The 20,619-nt window shown below is 38.3% G+C and overlaps 1 protein-coding gene across 19 annotated transcripts in view; it reads right to left on the bottom strand.

Moving 5' to 3' along the window:
- The window catches only part of RBL2 (RB transcriptional corepressor like 2), a 132,503-nt gene that overhangs the window by 23,850 nt on the left and 88,034 nt on the right, over nucleotides 1–20,619 (bottom strand). For all 19 annotated transcript variants that reach the window (XM_015442990.3, XM_074026684.1, XM_074026686.1 and 16 more), the window contains 9 exons: nucleotides 18,420–18,586; nucleotides 15,992–16,101; nucleotides 15,195–15,298; nucleotides 13,468–13,605; nucleotides 12,526–12,690; nucleotides 10,646–10,757; nucleotides 7,343–7,612; nucleotides 6,861–7,141; nucleotides 6,597–6,773 (listed from right to left, as the gene is read on the bottom strand). In XM_015442990.3, the coding sequence (XP_015298476.3) occupies nucleotides 6,597–6,773; nucleotides 6,861–7,141; nucleotides 7,343–7,612; nucleotides 10,646–10,757; nucleotides 12,526–12,690; nucleotides 13,468–13,605; nucleotides 15,195–15,298; nucleotides 15,992–16,101; nucleotides 18,420–18,586 (1,524 nt within the window). The remainder of the gene's footprint in view (nucleotides 1–6,596; nucleotides 6,774–6,860; nucleotides 7,142–7,342; nucleotides 7,613–10,645; nucleotides 10,758–12,525; nucleotides 12,691–13,467; nucleotides 13,606–15,194; nucleotides 15,299–15,991; nucleotides 16,102–18,419; nucleotides 18,587–20,619) is intronic.

Here is a 20,619-nt window from a genome sequence, read left to right as displayed (position 1 = left end):
CCTGCACCCTGTAGGCCCAGCTACATGGGAGGCTGAGGCGGGAAGGCTCATTTAAGCCTGGGAGGCAGGGGTTGCAGCGAGTTGAGTTTGCACCACTTCACTCTAGCCTGGGCAACAAAGCGAGACTCTGTCTTAAGAAAGAAAGAAAACCAGAAAGAAAACCAGAAATCATTAATAAGGTTACTATAGCAAAAGTTTTAAATACACGCTTATACTCCTTGCCTTTCTGCTACTTTAGAAGTCATAAAATTATATCAATAATTATAACAATGTACTGGTGGAGTTGTACATTTATGGATGTAATATGTGTAACAAAACAGTGAACACTTCTATATCTCACTGGAATTAAATGAGTATAATCTGAAGCTGATTTTTGATAAATTAAGATATATATGGCAAGCCCTAGGGCTACCACTACACACACACACACACACAGTGAAAGAAACTTGACATGAAAATGCTACTTTACAAAATATTGACCCTAATGCAAAAGCAAAGCTGAAAAGGCAAAGGGAAAGACATGAAAACGAAAAGTAAAATGGCAGATATAAATCCAATTATATACATAGTCAAAAGGCAAAAGAAATCCAAATTATTTTTATCTACAGGAGACATTTTAGATTAAAAAAATACAAATACATTCAAAAATGAAAGGATAGAAAGAGATATACAGACAGAAACTGTAAGAAAGTTGGATGACTGTGTGTGTGTGTGTGTGTATGTGTATATATATATATGTATCACACTATAAATCAGACTTTAGGACAAAAAGTTATTAAAAAGGGACATTCCATAATGATAAAAGGGTCAAGCCATCAGGAATCTATAACAGTTATACACACACTTCATAACACAGCACAAAATACTTGAAGTGAGAAGTGACAGAAGTGAAGGGAAAAGTAGACAGTTCAGCAATAATATTTACAGATTTCAGTACCTCACTTTCAATAATGGAGAGAAGGTCTAGGCAGATCAACAAGGAAACAGAACACTTTACTAACAATATAAAACAATTAGACCTAACAGACATCTACGGAACACTCTCTCCAACCTCCACAGAATACACAGTGTTCTCAAATGTACTTTGAAATTCTCTAGGATAGACCATATATGCTAGGCTATAAAACAATTCTTAATATATTTAAAAGAACTGAAATAAAACAAAGTGTGTTTTCAACCACAATGAAAGTAGAAATCAATAACAAATTTGGGAAACTTACAAATACGAAGTTAACAACATACTGCTACATAACCAGTGAGTCAAACAGAAATGTCAAAAACAGAAATCAGAAAATACTTTTGAAATGAAGACACACTGTACCAACACTCATGCAGCTAAAGCAGTGCATGGAGGAAAATTTATAGTTGTTAATGCTTACATTAAAAATGAAGAAGGGCAATGGCTCACGCATGTAATCCCAGCACTTCGGGAGGCCGAGGAGGGAGGACTGCTTGAGCTCAGGAGTTTGAGACCAGCCTGGGTAACATAGCAAAATCTCATCTCTGCAAAAAATTAGCAGAGCATGGTGGTGCACGGCTGTGGTCCCAGCTCAAGAAGCTTAGGGAAGAGGATCACTTAAGCCCTGGAGGAAGGCTGCCGTGAGCACTACACTCCAGCCTAGGCGACAGAGCAAGATGCTGTCTCAAAAAATAATAATAATAATAAAAGAGATTGAGATATTGGAAAGGTATCTTTTAAAAGATACTCAGATCTACATAAAGGATTTGGGGGAAAAAGATATTAAGAGAAACAGTAAATGAATTACCTAAACATCCATCTTAAAACAATAGAAACGAGCAAAAAGTAAGCCTCAAGTAAGCAGAAAGAAGGAAACAGATTATATACTAATGAATAAAGAACACAAAAATAGATAAGATAAATGAAACCAAAAACCTGGTTTTTAAAAGAAAAAGATCAAGAAAATTGACAAACCTTTAGCTAGACCAAGAACAAAAGGGAGGAGACTCAAACTACTACAAAGAGCAGGGCACGGTGGCTCACGCCTGTAATCCAGCACTTGGCAGGCCAAGGTGGATGGATTGCTTGAGGCCGGGAGTTCAAGACCAGCCTGGGCAACATGGGGAAATTCCATCTCTACTAAAAATACAAAAATTAGCTGGGCGAGGTGGCACAGGCCTGTAGTCCCAGCTACTCAGGAGACTGAGGCACAAGAATTGCTGGAACCCAGGAGGCCAAGGTTTCAGTAAGCCAAGATCATGCCCCTGTATTCCAGCCTGGACAACAGAGTGAGACTCTGTCTCAAAAAACAAAACAAACAAAAAGTACAATCAGAAAAGGAAAAGGACATTACTACTGACCTTAAAGAATAAAAAAGAACAGAAGGAAATATAATTATTTGCCAACAGTTTAGCCCAGAGGAAACAGACAAATTCTTAGAAAGACATACATTATCAAAACTGATTCTAGAAGAAACAGATGATCTGAATAGACCTGTAACAAATACGAAACGGAATTATTCATCAGTAAACTTCCCACAAGGAAGATCTCAGGTCTCAACAGCTTCGCTGCTGAATTCTACCAAACTTTAAAACGTTAATACCAAGAAGCTCATATCCATGGGTCTTTCAGACAGCTGTAAATTAAAAAAAAAAAAAAAAAAAAAAAAAGGAAAAGGAAAAAAAGAATACCTAAATATAGAAGAGGAGAGAACACTTCCTACTCAATTCTATGAGACCAGTAATAACCCTGATAATAAAACCAGACAAAGCCGTAACAAGAAAACTACAGACCAATGCCTCTTATGAATAAGGGTAAAATTCCTTAGGAATCACTGCTGCATGTGGAAACTTGAAAAAATAAGTAAGTTTTTTAATTGAAAAAAAAATTCCTTAACAAACTGTTAGCAAACCAAACCTAGCAACATATAAAAAGAATTATAGGCTGGGCACCGTGGCTCATGCCTGTAATCCCAGCACTTTGGGAGGCCGAGGCAGGTGGATCACCTGAGGTTGAGAGTTCGAGACCAGCTTGACCAACATGGAGAAACCCCGTCTCTACTGAAAATACAAAATTAGCCCAGGGTGGTGGCACATGCCTATAATCCCAGCTACTTGGGAGGCTGAGGCAGGAGAATTGCTTGAACCTGGGAGGCAGAGGTTGCGGTGAGCCAAGATCGTGCCACTGCACTCCAGCCTGGGCAACAAGAGCGAAACTCCATCTCAAAAACAAAAAAGAAAAGAATTATAGCAGCCGGGTGTAGTAGCTCATGCCTATAATCCCAACACATTGGGAGGCTGAGGCATGAAGATGGCTTGAGCTTAGGAGTTCGAGACCAGCCTGGGCAACATGGTAGACACTGTCTACAAAAAATTTTAAAAATTAGCCAGGCATGGTAGTATGTGCCTGTAGTCACAGCTACTCAGGAGACAAAGATGGGAGGGCTGTTTGTAGTGAGCTATGATCTCACCACTGCATTCTAGCCTGGGTAACAGAGTGAGACACTGTCTCAAAAAAAGAAAAAAATAAGAATTATACACCATGACTGAGAGGGATTTACAACAAAAATGCAAGGCTGGTTTAACATAGGAAGATTAATCAGTGTAATATACTATATTGATAGAATAAAAAAAACAATAAACACACGATCATCTCAATGGACACAAAAAAAGCATTTGACAAAATCTAATGCCCTTTCATGATAAAAAACACTCCATGAACTGGGAAAAGAAGGGAACTTCCTCAACTTGATAAAGGGCAACTATGGAAAAAATCATAATTTAATAGTGAAAAGCTAGATGCTTTCCACCTAAGATCAAGACAAGGATTTCTGCTTTCGACACTTCTGTTCAACTGTACTGGAGGTTGTAGCAAGATAATTAGGAAAGAAAAAGAAATAAAAGGCATCCAGTTTGGATAAGAAGTAAAATTATAAGCAAATTCCATGATTTCCTACATAGTAATCCTAAGGTATCTACTAGAAAACTATTAGAACTAATAAGTTCAGCAAGGCTGCTGGATTCTAGATCAATATACAAAAATGTTTTTCTATGCACTTGCAATGAACACGTTAACAATGAAACAACTACACTTGGAATAGCATCAATAAGACTAGGAATAAATTTAACAAAAGAATTGCAAACATACTCTGAAAAGTACAAAACATTGTTGAAAAAAACTGAAGATCTAAATAAATGGAAAAACATTCTATGTTCATGGATCAGAAGACATAAAATTGTTAAGATGGCAATACTCCCCAAATTGATCTACAGATTCAGTGCAACTCTATCAGAATCCTAGCTTATTCCTTTGTGAAACTGATAATCTGATTCTAAAATTCATTCAAGGGACTCTTGAAATAATCTTGAAAAGAAAAAAAGTAGGAGCACTCATATTTCCCAATTTCAAAACTTTATAAGAAAGCAACTCTCTAATCTAGAGAATATGGTATTGCATAAGGATAGACATATAGTCCAATGGAATAGAATTTAGAGTCCAGAAATAAACCCACATGTTGTCAACGGTCAACTAATTTTCAAGGAGGCCACCAAGGCCATTCAGTGAGGAAAAAAATCTTCTTTTCAATGGTGCTGAGACAACTGCACAGCCACATAATCAGAATGGAAATGGACTACTACCTCATACCATACACAGATTACTCAAATTTGATCAAATACCTAACTATGAGATAAAACCATAAAAATCAAAAGAAAACACAGGGATAAATCTTAGTGACCTTGGATTTGGCAATGGATTCTTAGGACACCCAAAGTGCAAGTAACAAACCAAAAAACAGGTAACTGGACTTCATCAAAATTAAAAACTTTTATGCTTCAAATGACACTACCGAGTAAGTGAAAAGATACACCAAATGGGAGAAAATATTTGCAAATCATATGTCTGAGAAGGTAGTTGTATCCAAAACAAAGAACTCCAACAACTCAATAGTAACACAATTTAAAAATGGGCAAAGGATTTAAAGATATTTCTCCACATAAGATATACAAATGGCCAGTAAGCAAATGAAAAGATGCTTGACATCCTTAAGTCATCAGGCAAATGAAAATCAAAACCACAATGATATACCACCCAATACCTGCTAAGATGGCTATAATAAAAATAAGTTGGCAAGGATACGGAGAAACTGGAACGCTTGTGCATTACTGGTAGCAATGTCAAATGGTGCTGCTTCTGTGGAAAACAGTATGGTGGATTCCTCAAAAAAGTTAAACATAGTATCACCATATGACCCTGCAGTTCCACTGCTAGTAATAAACTCAAAAGGGCTGAAAACAGGCACTCAAACAGGTACATGATATACCTATTCACAACAGCGCTATTCACTATAGCCAACAGGTGGAAACAGCCCAAATATCCATCACTGTATGAGTGGAGAAAAAAATTGTGCCTATCCATACAATGGAATATCATTCAGTCATAAAAAGGAATGAAGTACTGATACATGCTGCAACATAGATAAACCTTGAAAATATTATCCTAAGTAAAAGAAGCCATACACAAGAGGTCACTTATTGTACCATTTCTATAAACGATTAAGAACAGATAAATCCATACAGCCAGAATGCCAATTGCTGATTGCCAGGTGCTGTGGGAGGTAGAATGGGGAGAAACTACTTAACAGGAAAGGAGTTTTACTTTGCAGGTACAGAAATGTTCTGGAACTAGATAGAAGTGGTGAGTATACAACCATTGATTACACTTAGTACTGTAAATGTGCTAAATGCTCCTGAATTGTTCAATTTAAAATAGTTAATTTGGCTGGGCCCGGTGGCTCATGCCTGTAATCCCAGCACTTTGGGAGGCCGAGGTGGGTGGATCACCTGAGGTCAGGAGTTTGAGACCTGCCTGGCCAACATGGTGAAATCCCATCTCTACTAAAAATGCAAAAATTAGCCAGGCGTGCTGGCACATGGCTGTAATCCCAGCTACTCAGGAGGCTACGACAGGAGAATCGCTTGAACCTGGGAGACAGAGGTTGCAGAGAGCTGAGATGCACCACTGCACTCCAGCCTGGGTGACAAGAGTGAAACAGTATCTCAAAAAGCAAACAAACAAAAAAAAACAAAAAAACCCCAGTTAATTTTGTTATGTGAATTTCTCCTCAATAAGTTATTTAAACAAAGTAAGATAATAAGTGTTAATGAGAAAGTGGAGAAACTAAAATCTTTATTATACTGCCTGTGTAAGTGTAAAATGGTACAGTACTTTGGAAAACAGTCTGGCAATTCCCTAACTGGTTAAAACATAGTTAATGTATGACCCAGCAATCCATTACTAGGTATATACCGTAGAGAAATGAAAATATATGTCTATACAAAAACCCAAACACAAATGCTAATAGCAGTATTATGCATATAGCCAAAAGTAGAAACAACTAAAATATGTATTACCTAATAAATGGATAAAAATACTCTCATATAACTATATAATGGAATATTCTGTTTTAAAATTGTGGTGAGTATTGCACATATCTGTGAATATACTAAGACCCTTTTAGTTGTGCATTTTAAATAGATGAATTATAGAGCATGTAAATAGTACTTCAAGAAAGCGGTTAAAAAATGTTCTCAGTAATGAAGACCTATATTTGCCTTTACAGTTCCAAAATGGTACTCACCTTTGCCATCACATAAATGGCACACATTAATAATTGGTCCAGATGTCTGTCCATCATAAGTTCAGGACACTGAATTATGGAGAATTCAAAGCAGGTCCAGATTTTTTTCCTCAGTTCATCTGAAATATCTAGTTTGGCACAGAGATCCCGAAGGCGGACAGCTGCTAAATGGTATACCTAGGAGATAAACAAAAACATTTCAAACTGTGTTTAACACTTGTATTTCCCAAGCTCATGCTCTGGTAAGAGTACGTGAAAAATTACCTTTCTAAAGAAAAGTGATAAAGAGCTGGTTTTCCTGGGTCTATTACTACTGCTGGTTACAGACTGGCCTTGCTTCTGCTGTTGGCCACCTGGGGAAATCTGTTGAATGGCCACTTGACCAGGGACTTGCAAAGTTGTTCCTGTCATCTGTTGAGAGCTCAGACTTCCAGCCAGGGCCTGAGCACTGAGGGGCTGGATGGAGCCTGTCACAGCTTGTGCCTGCCCCCCAACATTGACTTGGACAGGGAAGAATGTTATCCCTCCATTTTCATTGGCAATACCTAGTTTGTGACAGAGAAAAAAGGCATGAAGAAAATGTTGATAATAAGAGGTTCTCCAGGCAGAGGTTTACAATTTCTCCTCTCCCAAACCCTCTCTCCCCATCACTCCTCTGTCCCCTACGTCACTCTAGCCAAACCTCGGGTAACTTTTCAATACACGCCACAGAGAAGGAACTCAATATCCAACTCTGCCTTCCTTACCTTGCACAGGAATGGTTACTGTTTGCCCATTGTTGGCTGTGACAGTGGCGGTTGCCATGGTGACCAAAGTCTGTCCAGGAACCGGTGTGACAGAAACAGGCTCCCCAGATACATTCTGCACAGGGACGGCATTGACTAGAGGCTGTGGGGGCATGCGCCCAGGTGTCCCTCCATCAGAGGGGCTATCATTCTCAACAAATAGCCGCCTTCTGGTAGTGCTGGCTGGTGGGGAGCTGTATCTATCGTATAATGTGGTTGGAGATGTTATGCCTAGGTTCAAAACAAATCAAACAAAGCATTTCACTGAAGGAGACTCAGATCTGACTTTCATCCAAGCTGTTATGTTCAAAAATAACTACAGTGTTTGAAATACTTCATAATTCAAAAAGCAAACAAGAATTACACAAGTCATCTTACCTATATCCATTAGTGAGTTTTCATTAGTGTTCAGTGAACACAACTGAGAGCAAATTTTAAAATGGAATTTTTTGTCTTGCAGTGTTCCTTTCTCCACTCCCCCTTTCCCAAATCAGACCTGACTCTGTCTTCCACTACTGAAGAACCTTCATGATTTAAGGAATTACCCTTTTTTTCTGTACTACATTTTTCTATAATATTTTCTGCCATATTTAGTTTCCACCTACCACTCATGTAAGATGTGATTTTACTATACAGCCACTACTTCTTAAGGGGACATGATTGGTAGTATGTCATCTAGGAGCATTCCGCCACCAGTTTTACCAATTTTGATCTTTGTCTTTTTCCACATATAAAAATTATTAAAACTCAATAATGTTCTTAAGCAAGGTAGACATGCATGATTTGGATTCAATTAAGCATAATTTATTTTTTTAAAACAGTTTATATACCATAAATTTCATCCACTTAAATTGTACAATTCAATGGTTTGGGGTAAACTGCTATGTTTTTTTATTTTTTGAGACATAGACTCTTACTCTATCACCCCGGCTGGAGTGCAGTGGCCTGATCTTGGCTCAATACAACCTCTGCCTCCTGGGTTAAAGTGATTCTTGTGCCTCAGCCTCCTGAGTAACTGGGATTAGAGGCATATGCCACCAGGCATGGCTAATTTTTGTATTTTTAGTAGAGATGGGGTTTCACCATGTTGGCCAGGCTGTTCTCAAACTCCTGACCTCAGGTGATCCACCCGCCTTGGCCTCCCAAAGTGCTGGTATTACAGGCTAGTTTTTTAAAATTGTGGGTTTAAAAAATATATATATAAATATGTATATTTTTATATATAAATATATATATTTGTATATATATTTATAAATATATTTGTATATATATTTATATATATTTATAAATATATATACGTATATATATTTATATATATTTATAAATATATATATGTATATATATTTATATATATTTATAAATATATATACGTATATATATTTATATAACAAAATTTACCATTTCATCCATTTTTAAGTATACGATTCAGTGGTACGATTAAGTGTATGATTCAGTGGTATCAATTACATTTACAATGTGGCCACAACAATCACCACTGTTTGTAAAACTTCTTCATTATCTGAACAACCTATTAAGGCTTAGTCTATTTTTAAGTATTCACAATAATGTATGAATTTTTGAGAAGCATTTCTTCCTTCTTCTGTGTCCACCTCTAAGAGCTGTGCATCAGTGTGTTTTTAAATTTTAAAACATATGTAGGAAGTTTGTAAGAAGTATTGATAGGAGTAAATACTAATAAATTGTGGCTTAACATTTCAATTTCCAGATGATAACAAAAGTAAATAAACTTACTAGATTTGTATTTGATACAACGCTGCAGAATCAGAAAGAATACATTATGATCATTTTTTCTTGTAAAATATCAAGAGATCTCAGGAAAACTGAGAAGTGATAAGTACAAAGAAAATGAAGTTTAAAGTCAAGTCTTCCTAATCTGTAGATTAGGGAAGGGAAAATTCTACAAAAATAGACTAAGAAAGACCAACTGTCAGATCTTTCAAAAATAAGGACTTTTCATAAGGATCATCCATGTCTATTAAGTATACACTGACCTAGAGTGATTTTTGTTTTTTTTGGGGGGGGGTAGAGATGGCATCTTGCTATGTTGCCCAGGATGGTCTTGAACTGCTGGGCTCAAGCGATCCTCCCGACTAGGTGTCCCACAGTGCAGCGGTTACAGGCATGAGCCACCATGCCCAGCCTAGAGTGATTCCTGACTTTAAAACTCGTATTTCTTCTGTAGCCAGTTCTTACCATTTACATTATAAAAGTGATCTAGAAATAAGGATATTCTTTGAATTGGATCCGAGGATTTAGAACTCTCTGGATTTACTGAATTGCTCTTTAAAAAGCAGTTCTCTCTCACATATGTAAACTAAAACCTTTCACCTTGCAGATCTTCTAAGCAGCTGCCTAAAAAATATAAACCAGATGGATAGCAAAACTGCCCTTTTCTGTATTTCTTGGGCCAGCAGTAATGTCATTAACTAGGGTAGCACAGCTCAACACAGTAGAACACACTCAGTTGTCTTAACTCACTGCCTTGTCTATACCTAACTGGATCATGCAGCTCTATCTTTAAGAAGGCTTTTCTATTTCTCCTGATTTTAAAAGTAATACGTATTTGCCTTAAAAATTTTACAGAAATCACCAGGAATTCTATCACCCAACAATGATCTTAACAGTTTGGTTTTTCCATTTCCACCATTTTGCATGCTCATAAATAAACATACACTTTAAAAATAGGGATCATATTAAATATATAGCAGTCGGCCAGGCACAGTGCCTCATGCCTGTAATTCTAGCACTTTGGGAGGCCGAGGCAGGCGGATTGCTTCAAGTCAGGAGTTCGAGGCCAGCCTGGCCAATATGGCAAAACGTCTCTACAAAAATACAAAAAATTAGCTAGGCGTGGTGGCGCATGCCTGTAGTCCCATCTACTCAGGAGGGTGAGGCATGAGAATTGCTTGAACCCGGCAGGCAGAGGTTGCAGTGAGCTGAGATTGGGCTGCTGCACTCTAGCTTGAGCGACAGAGCGAGACTCTGTCTCAAAAGAAAAAAAAAAATTAAATAAATATAGCAGTCTATCGTCTATCCTTTTAAAAGATACCTGTTATATCATGCATTTTCCTGTGTTCTTAAATAGTCTTTAAAGGCCCTTCTTTTAAGTGATTCATGTGACACAAAAATGCATGGAATATTTTCTTCTAATATATACCCTATTAACTTCACTTATAGGGTTAAATAAAATTTAAATTTCCAGATAGTAAGCCCCAAAATATTCCCCTAGTATTTTAAACTTACTCCTTCCAAGACCTCCAGTATCAGCACGAACTTCAGTCACCCTTCTGGGAGTCAAAGGGGAGCCCGCAATGCAAATTTCATCTGCCCTTTCCAGGTTCTGAGGTGGCATGACCTGTGAAGAATTGGTTACACAGAATGCCAGGATCCAAAACAGCACTTTAATTAGAAATCCAATAGTAATCTAAGGCGGAAAAAGTCTCTTAACGATTATTCCATCTAAATAAAATCAGCTGTCTTTCCCATTTTCATAATAAAGTTAAAAAAAAAAAAACTTGTCAGTCAAAAAATGCAAAACCTTGTAATTGGATACTAAATATGAGTCAACCTTCATTACTGGTTTGGAGAGTTTGAATATCAACCACTCTAAAGCAGGGGTCCCCAACCCCTGGGCCGTGGACCCTGTTAGGAACCGGGCAACATAGCAGGAAGTGAGCGGCAGGCAAGTAAGCAAGCGAGCAAAGCTTCATCTGTATTTATAGCTGCTCCCCATCACTCACATTGCTACCTGTGCTGGCCGCCTGTCAGATTAGTGGTGGCATTAGATTCTCATAGGAGTGTGAACCCTATTGTGAACTGCACACATAAGGGATCTAGGTTGCATGCTCCTTATGAGAATCTAATGCCTGCTCATCTGTCACTGTCTCCCACCACCTCCAGATGGGACCATCTAGTTGCAGGAAGACAAGCTCAGGGCTCCCACTGACTGTATATTTTGGTGAATTATGTAATTATTTCATTATATATTACCACGTAATAATAATAGAAATAAAGTGTGCAATAAATGTAAGGCATTTGAATCATCCCAAAATCTCTCCCACCCCCAGCCCTGTCCATGGAAAAATTGTCTTCCATGAAATTAGTCCTTGGTGCCAAAAAGGTTGGACCACTGCTCTATGGGAGAGAAACTTGATAAGGAAATCAAGAAAGAACACTGAATTTTTACTCTGTCACCAAAATCTTAGGACAACTACAAATTATCTGACTCGTTTCCTCTTTGACATGGGGTGAAGTATGACAGGTCACTTACCTTACTTAAGGGTGTATGTCTGCTGCCTAAACCCTGAAGGCTGGGTAGTGAGCCAAGGCCATGGTGCCCAGCCAAGGAGCAGGTGTCCCTGATAACCCAAACATCCCAGAGAGGATCTGAGAAACTACCAAGGAAAACAGTCCCATCGTGCACACACATAGTAGGCAAAGAGCCAGAAAATTAGCAGCTTAGCAATGGGAGGTGGTGAGGATCTCTAGAGCTGTCCTGCTGCTACCTAGGAGTACCCTGTATATAAGTCTTTTATTTTTCCCCACCACCTCTGCCTCCTCCATATGTAAGTCTCTTTTTTTTTTTTTGGGACGGAGTCTCGCTTTTGTTGCCCAGACTGAAGTGCAATGGCACAATCTTGGCTCACCGCAACCTCCACCTCCCGGGGTTCAAGCAATTCTTCCGCCTCATCCTCCCAAGTAGCTGGGATTACAGGCATGCATCACCACGCCTGGTTAATTTTTTGTATTTTTATAGAGACAGGTTTTCTCCATGTTGGTTAGGCTGGTCTCAAACTCCCAACCTCAGGTGATCCACCGGTCTCCGCCTCCCAAAGTGCTGGGATTACAGGCATGAGCCACCGCGCCCAGCCCCTACATATCTAAGTCTTAATAAACATATCTACTTGCCAAGCTGGACTTGTCTGAGTCATTCTTTGTCTCTTGGCACCTTCCTAATTTGCGGGTAGAGAGGGACGACGTTACAGTCCCAAGTTTTTCTCATAACAAGGTGTAATTAATTACAACATATTAAACCCAATTGCCACCCTCCCATCCCCAAAAGGATTATTAATAGATTAGATATTGATGTATTTTTCTCATAAAAAGATGTTATTTTCACAAACCTCTTCACATGTAGGAACTCTGTTTTCATTGTCTCTAATTTTTTCCCAGAGTGGAGACTCTGGTTTCCATGCCAAATGATCTAAGATCTGTTCTTCAATCTGATTAAGGTGTTTTACCACCTCTCTACAAAGGCCATCTTCTGCTCTAATGAATACTTCTATCACCTGAAATAAAAAATGTCCTGATTCACTGAATAATAATTATTAAATATTTTTGAATATTTAGACAAGAAATTAGTCAAAAATTACAAGTTGAAATATTTTGAAACAGCTGCTCTTCCTTTTACTGTCTTTGTAAATAGTTCAAACCATGTGAATTATATAAAATGGTTTACATTGTGATGTATTTCAAAAGTTTTTAATGAAAATACATGTATATTGAGGTTGAAAAACATTACTCTTAAAATTTCATATAAAAATCTCTAAACATTTAATCTATACCACTATAAAAATTAGTTCTGACTATCTTATGAGAGTTAAGATAAACTCATATGCTAACTCAGTATCAAGAAATAGCTACCAAATCAATGCTTTAACTCTATGCCTCTCTGTAACACATGAAAGAGAACTTTCATTTTTTTCTGACATTTACAGTGGTATTTAATTTTCATAAAATAAAAAAAGGCTGCTATACAAGATTAGCTAGTGACATGTGTGCTACTTTTTTAAGCCTTCTCATCTCATAAAAATCACAGTATTCTAAAAACTGTTATTACATAAAGAGAGGAATCAAAGCTTTTACCCAAAATGGATCTTTCATACAATATTAAAAAATTTACATAGGTCTTAAGATTCTATTTCTTTTCTACTCCACAAATAGTGATTAATTATGTAATTAAAAACAGAATAAATATACTTAGATGTTAACTTGAACTAAATGACTAACAACAGGAAGTTGGTCTCATCTACAATATCCACATTATATCATATTTTTAAAAATACCTTATAAAAATGATAAAGAGGCACTTCAAATATTTCAGTAATAAATGGAAAATTCCCAGGAGGCTTGTAAGAAAAAGTGACGACCTCAAGGCAGCAGGCCAACAGAGATCTGTGGAAGGCATCTTGTTCCAGAATACCCTATAAAATACAGTTATTAGCATTCAGAAACATTTACTTAATCTAAAAAGTCATTTCATACCCAGTGAATTTAAGTGAAAATACCAAAGAAAGTCTCATTTTCTGACTGAGTGCAAAGTGTATGCTTATTTTCTTACAAAACCTTTCTTAATTATATAAATAAAGCCCATTTTTTAGTAGAGGAAACATATTAAAGGAATGTATGAGACTTCTAAAACCTTACCTATTATATCTTAAAAGAGATTACATCTCTAACCAAAATACACACACCCCCTGATGCTTAGAAGAACAATGACAGAGAAAGATGTTTCAAAACAGTATTTACAGTCAGTGCTATAAAAAACTGAAAGGGGGGCCAGGCGCGGTGGCTTATGCCTGTAATGCTAGCACTTTGGGAGGCCAAGGTGGGCAGATCACCTGAGGTCAGGAGTTCGAGACCAGCCTGACCAACATGGTGAAACCCCATCTCTACTAAAAATAGAAAATTAGCCAGGTGTGGTGGCACACACCTGTAGTCCCAGCTACTCAGAGGCTGAGGCAGGAGAAGCACTTGAACCCAGGAGGTAGAGGCTGCAGTGAGCCAACACTGCGCCACTGCACTCCAGCCTGGGCAACAAGAGCGAAACTCTGGCTCAAAAAAAAAAAGAGAGAAAAAAAAGAAAAAAAAAATTGAAAGGGGCCAGGCGGGTGGCTCATACCTATAATCCCAGCACTTTGGGAGGCCAAGGCGGGCAGATTACTTGAGGTCCAGAGTTTGACACCAGCCTGGGCAATACTGTTCAAGAATCGCTTGAATCTGGGAGGCAGAGGTTGCAGTGAGCCAAGATTGTACCACTACACTCTAGCCTGGGCAACAGAGTGAGACTCTGTCTCAACAACAAACCCAAAAAAACAGAAAAGCAAGCAGGCAGGTGACTGGCTAGATGACCATGTACCAAAAGTCAATATGTTTATCACAGGATGACATTAATCATAGGTGATTTTTATTTTCTTCTTTTTGCTTATAATTTTCCAACATTGTAAACAATTATTATTTTTTAATTAAAAGCTACTGAGGCACCAAAAGCACAGGTAACAGGCCAGGCGCAGTGGCTCACGCCTGTAATCCTAGCACTTTGGGAGGCCAAGGCGCACAGACCACCTGACGTCTGGGGTTCCAGACCTGCCTGGCCAAACATGGCAAAACCCCGTCTCTACTGAAAATACAAAACTTAGCTGGGCATGGTGGCACATGCCTATAATCCCAGCTACTTGGGAGACTGAGGCAGGAGAATTGCTTGAACCCAGGAGGCAGAGGTTGCATTGAGCCGAGATCGTGCCATTATACTCAAGCCTGGGCAACAGTGCAAGACTCCATCTCAAATAATACATACATACATACATACATACATACATACATACATACACACACACACATTAAAAAAAAAAGCACAGGCAACTAGTGAAAAAATAAATTGGATTTCATCAAAATTAAAAACTTTTGTGCATGAAAGGAGACTATAAATAAAGTAAAAAAACAACCTACAGAATGGGGCAGGAAGGAAATTATGTTTTACTGCGCTGATCAATACATTGGTTATTTTACTCACAGATAAATCCATGTCTCCTAGTCTTTTTTGTTCCTGCTCAATAACAGATTCTAATACTTTATAGTAAAGCATCTCCGCAAAACGAAAATGTTTGCTGGCAATTTCTGTAGAAATAATAAAAAAATCCACAAAAATGGCACACAAAGAAAATAAAGGCCCATTCATCCTTCTTTACTCACAAAATAAAATTTAAAAACCAACCCAATACTTTAGATATGCAAACTTCTTATGACTGGTGTTTTAATTATCCCTAAGATACCTTAATTTTCTTCATGGTAACAGTCACATTTTTCTAAAATTATTAAATGAATTTGCACATAAAGAACTATAATATTATTTAAGACTTACACCCTTTTATCCCCTCTATGGCTGAACAAAACAAACCCACGCTAAGAGGTATGTAACTGGCTTACTATTCCACACCTACTTAGTTCCAATTCCTGACATCAAACAATTCCCAGGCCAGGGCCCATAACAGTGATATCTTCTGTCCTTATTCTCAATATGTTAAGAATCACTACGCTTCTATTTCATTTCCAGTTTACAAAAACAAAAAACTAAAGATTTGCAGATAAAAAAGCATCAGAAGTCCATTAAAATAAAAATACCACTCTAAAATTTCTATCTTACTGAGAAGGGCTCAGAAATCACTTGGTTGACCAGAAAAATTGGATAGCCATATCCTAGCCCTCAGTCTAAAGTCATAAATCTTTTCCTCATCTTTCTTAGTTAGTAAGAAATGACTCCATTTAGTTAAACTTCAAACATAAGAGCAGAATAACAATATTAAACCTTACCTTTAGCACAATTACTGAAATCCTCATCTGGCTGGAAGTGCTGAGAATATATTTCAAACATTTCTTTCAGTCTGTTAGCAATAGCCTGGGTTGGATCTCTGGAACATGTCCTAAAAAGGTAATGAGAAATAACATAATTTAAAGGTCCTGGCAAGTCACAAGGGGATAAAATGTTTCTATAACTTCACTAACATGTACATATAAAACACTCTGAACAGAAACTATACACTTCCCAAATTAATCCAAGAGATCCTATACTTCCTTTTCAAAGGTGGTGGTATTACCAGTTGGAATGGAAAAAAAAAAAAAACTTTTCTTGTGTGGGGCTACACCTTTTATTTTATATATTTATTTATTTTTTGAGACAGAGTCTCACTCTGTCATCCAGGATGGAATGCAGTGGTGCAATCTTGGCTCACTGCAACCTCCACCTCCCAGGTTCAAGTGATTCTCCTGCCTCAGCCTCCAAGTAGCTCGGACTGCAGGCACCTGCCACCACGCCCAGCTAATTTTTGTATTTCTAGTAGAGATGGCCATGTTGGCCAGGCTGGTCTCGAACTCCTGGCCTCAAGTGATCCACCCGCCTCAGCCTCCCAAAGTGTTAGGATTACAGGAATGAGCCACTTTGCCCGGCCGGGGCTACACCTTTCACTGCAGGAAGTTTAGCAACCTTGGCCTGGGCTCATTCGATGTCTATGACTGTCCCCCACCTGTCCTTCACATCCCCCAGTCACTGATGATCCAAAATTGCCCTTAACTACTTCCGTAGAGGGCAGTACAACTCCCATTAAGAACACCTGGAAGAAAATAGAATGAAGGAGTGTAAAACCCATACTACAGACTCATATAAATTGTTCCTGGCATTCTACATTTTTCCCCACAAATGAGGTTTATTTCAGTCTTTTTATTATTAGAAAGGAATATATGTTCAATGCAGAAGCATTATACAAATTATCACCATGTAAGTTTTTGTAACAACTGTTTTTATCTTGATCATATATATATAATTATATACATATTCTTTGTGAAAATGAAGTTTAAAAAATTATAAAGAGAATAAAATCAATTATAGTCCTGCTAGAGATAACTATTGAATACATATATAAGCAGAAGTTTTCTGGGAACACACACACACATACCTTTCTACAAAAACAGGACCCTTTATTTTACCTAGTATTTACTGGTAATATTTAACCCCACTAATGGTACCTAAGATTTAAAACGCTGTTATGCCTAGTTAGAAACTGTAAAGAGATCTGGAAGATACAGAGATTAAGATGGCTTCTGAAATGTATTTATAAAATGCTTCTAAATTCAAGGCAAACAAGGTGCATCTGAAAAACATGACTCAGGAAGAGGCCACAGAGATATAACTTGCTAAGTATAAATCACAATCAAGTTTATGAATAAAGTAGACTTCACAAAAATGTAAAGGAAAAGTAGTTGGCATTTAAGAAGCCTGGCTATGAGTGGGAAATTACTTATGTGTACATATAGGGTCTTCTTGATATACCACCATCAGAAATAAAATGGGGTCCTTTTGGGTCTAGTCATCATATCATAAGGTTATAGGACTGAGAGATACCTTGGAGGTAACTTTTCTTTTCTTTTCTTTTCTTTTTTTTTGAGACGGAGTCTCGCTCTGTCACCCAGGCTGGAGTGCAGCGGCGCGATCTCGGCTCACTGCAAGCTCCGCCCCCCGGGTTTACGCCATTCTGCCTCAGCCTCTCGAGTAGCTGGGACTACAGGCACCCGCCACCACGCCCGGCTAGTTTTTTTTTTTTGTATTTTTTAGTAGAGACGGGGTGGAGGTAACTTTTCAAATCAGCTTGCCAAAGGTTATGCGTAAGACGATGAGATTCAGCCTACTGGGCTTTTAACTAAAACTCAGTGATATTCCTACCAGTCTCAGGGAGATCAAAGAAACTAAATGCAGTGAACTTCCTTTCCAGGATAAGGATGTTTTATAGAGTTTACAAAAGTTACAGTGGTTTTTGTCCTGCTTTATGAACATGTGGAACTCCATTATCTTTTCAAATCTGAGTCACCCTTCAGAACTTACCTCAGGTTCAACCCTCTTCACAAAGGCCTTTGACAATTCCCATCTTCACTGAGCTTCCCTCTGCCCCCACCCCACCACTCCCTGAAATCTTGAAAGAACAGTTGGCAAAGACAGTTCTGTGCTTTATTCTACAGTGTCTGGTGTTATCAGTTACTGTGTCTTGTATTATATTAAAAAAATCTGAGGAAAGAAGATCTTCCACTTATACATCTTATTGCTAGGTCCTCTACAGACTCACAACAGGACTCAGTATACAATTGATATAAAATTATTCATGGGTGAATTAAGGCATTAATAATGAAAAAATAGGAAACTGGAAAATGGTCAATAACCAAATCTTAGCAAGCAGACAGGGCTCAAACTAACCTGAGAATCTGTTCCAATTTCTCACTTGGTGCATTCCTGAGGCCTGTCAGCATGGTGTGAAGACGACTCAAGCTATGCGTAGCTGTAGAAACTGGGGTCACACAAGGGCTGTTCTCCTTAATGTACCTAACACCAGTTAGGGGTGTGGAGATTCTAAGTGCTTTGGACTAGAGAAAAAAACAGTTACATAGAATAAAAATTTTTAAAAGAACATCATTTTAGGCCAGAAAGACTTTAATTCACTTCACAAATGGGACTTCAAGCGAGTAAAACTTTATCTTTACAATATCAATACATTTTACTGACTCAAATGTCACCATTCTTGGAATTTAAACGTAACAGCATTAAGAGCTGCCAATATCCATGTGAAGATGAAGGCTTGAAAGAATAATTTGTATTTTAGCTAACTAAAAGTTTGTCTCTTAAAAGTTAAAACTCTAGGCCGGGCGCGGTGGCTCAAGCCTGTAATCCCAGCACTTTGGAAGGCCAAGCCGGGAGGATCACGAGGTCAGGAGATCGAGACCATCCTGGCTAACCCGGTGAAACCCTGTCTCTACTAAAAAATACAAAAAACTAGCCGGGCGAGGTGGCGGGCGCCTATAGTCCCAGCTACTTGGGAGGCTGAGGCAGGGGAATGGCATGAACCCAGGGAGGTGGAGCTTGCAGTGAGCTGAGATCGCGCCACTGCCCTCCAGCCTGGGCGACAGAGCAAAACTCCGTCTCAAAAAGTTACAACTCTAAAATAAGGTATAGCTCCCTACATTCCCTCTTGTAAGATTTATGCTCAGAGGCAAAGATAAGCATTCTGCTCACCTGAAAAAATTAAGATTATTCTCGGCTCTGAGAAACAGAATTTCACAATTCCCATCTACTGCTATTTTTGCAGACACTCAAAGATAAAAGAAAATTGTGAATTAAATTTGGTTGAAAAAAATCCATTTAAGAAAAGCCTACTGATATAGTTTGACTATGTCTGCATCAAAACCTCAACTTGAATTGTATTTCCCAGAATTCCCATATATCGTGTGAGGCACCCAGTGGGAGGTAAATGAATCATGGAGGCCAGTCTTTCCCGTTCTATTCTTGTGATAGTGAATACGTCCCACGAGATCTGATGGGCTTATGAGGGGTTTCCACTTTTGCTTCTTCCTCATTTTTCTCTTGCCACCGCCATGTTAAGAAGTGCCTCTCGCCTCGCACCATGATTCTGAGAACTCCCCAGCCATGTGGAACTGTAAGTCCAATTAAACCCCTTTTTGTTCCCACTTTCAGGTATGTTTTTATCAGCAGCATTAAAATGAACTAATACACCCACTATCCAAATATTCAAATTTGCTTCAGAGAGAGATAATAAAATGAACATTCCCTAAAAAGGCAACTTGATGCAGAACAGCCTTCATTGGTCTTCCTGGCCCTCCTCTACCTTTGGTTACCAGAATCTATCACAGTTTTTCCCATTAAAGTAGACAGGTCTTCAGAGAAACAAGTTAAAGTCAACATTCTTGACAATAAATATGGAAAAGATGTGACTTGGTGTCAAAGGAGCTAGTAAAACATCTTTCTGATTTTTCTTTTTTTTTTTTTTGAGACGGAGTCTCACTCTGTCCCCCTTGCTGGAGTGCAGTGGCCGGATCTCAGCTCACTGCAAGCTCTGCCTCCCGGGTTCAGGCCATTCTCCTGCCTCAGCCTCCCGAGTAGCTGGGACTACAGGCGCCCGCCACCTCGCCCGGCTAGTTTTTTTTGTATTTTTTAGTAGAGACGGGGTTTCACTGTGTTAGCCAGGATGGTCTCGATCTCCTGACCTCGTGATCCACCCGTCTCGGCCTCCCAAAGTGCTGGGATTACAGGCTTGAGCCACCGTGCCCGGCCCTTTCTGATTTTTCAAATAAACTCTGAAAGGTTAAGATAACTTAACAGTGTCTTTTAATATTCAAGATAAACCAAATTTCCCTGTATATTAAATGTACTTATTCTAATTTTTTAAAAAACCTAGCAAAATTTTCACCTGGCAACAGAGCCAACTATTCAAGTTTCCTAAGATACAGAAAAGCACAGAAATTTACTATATATAGAAACAAACCTACATGTTTTCTCTGTCTTAAAGTGCAATACAACTAAGACTTCCACTTTGTTTCAAAGAAATTCATTCTATAATTAAATCAATAAAATGATCTGGGTGGATTAATTGCATTCAAAAGGC

The sequence above is a fragment of the Macaca fascicularis genome, chromosome 20, assembly GCF_037993035.2.
Source record: "Macaca fascicularis isolate 582-1 chromosome 20, T2T-MFA8v1.1".
Lineage (NCBI taxonomy): Eukaryota > Metazoa > Chordata > Mammalia > Primates > Cercopithecidae > Macaca > Macaca fascicularis.
This window is presented reverse-complemented; position numbering and strand designations above follow the sequence as displayed.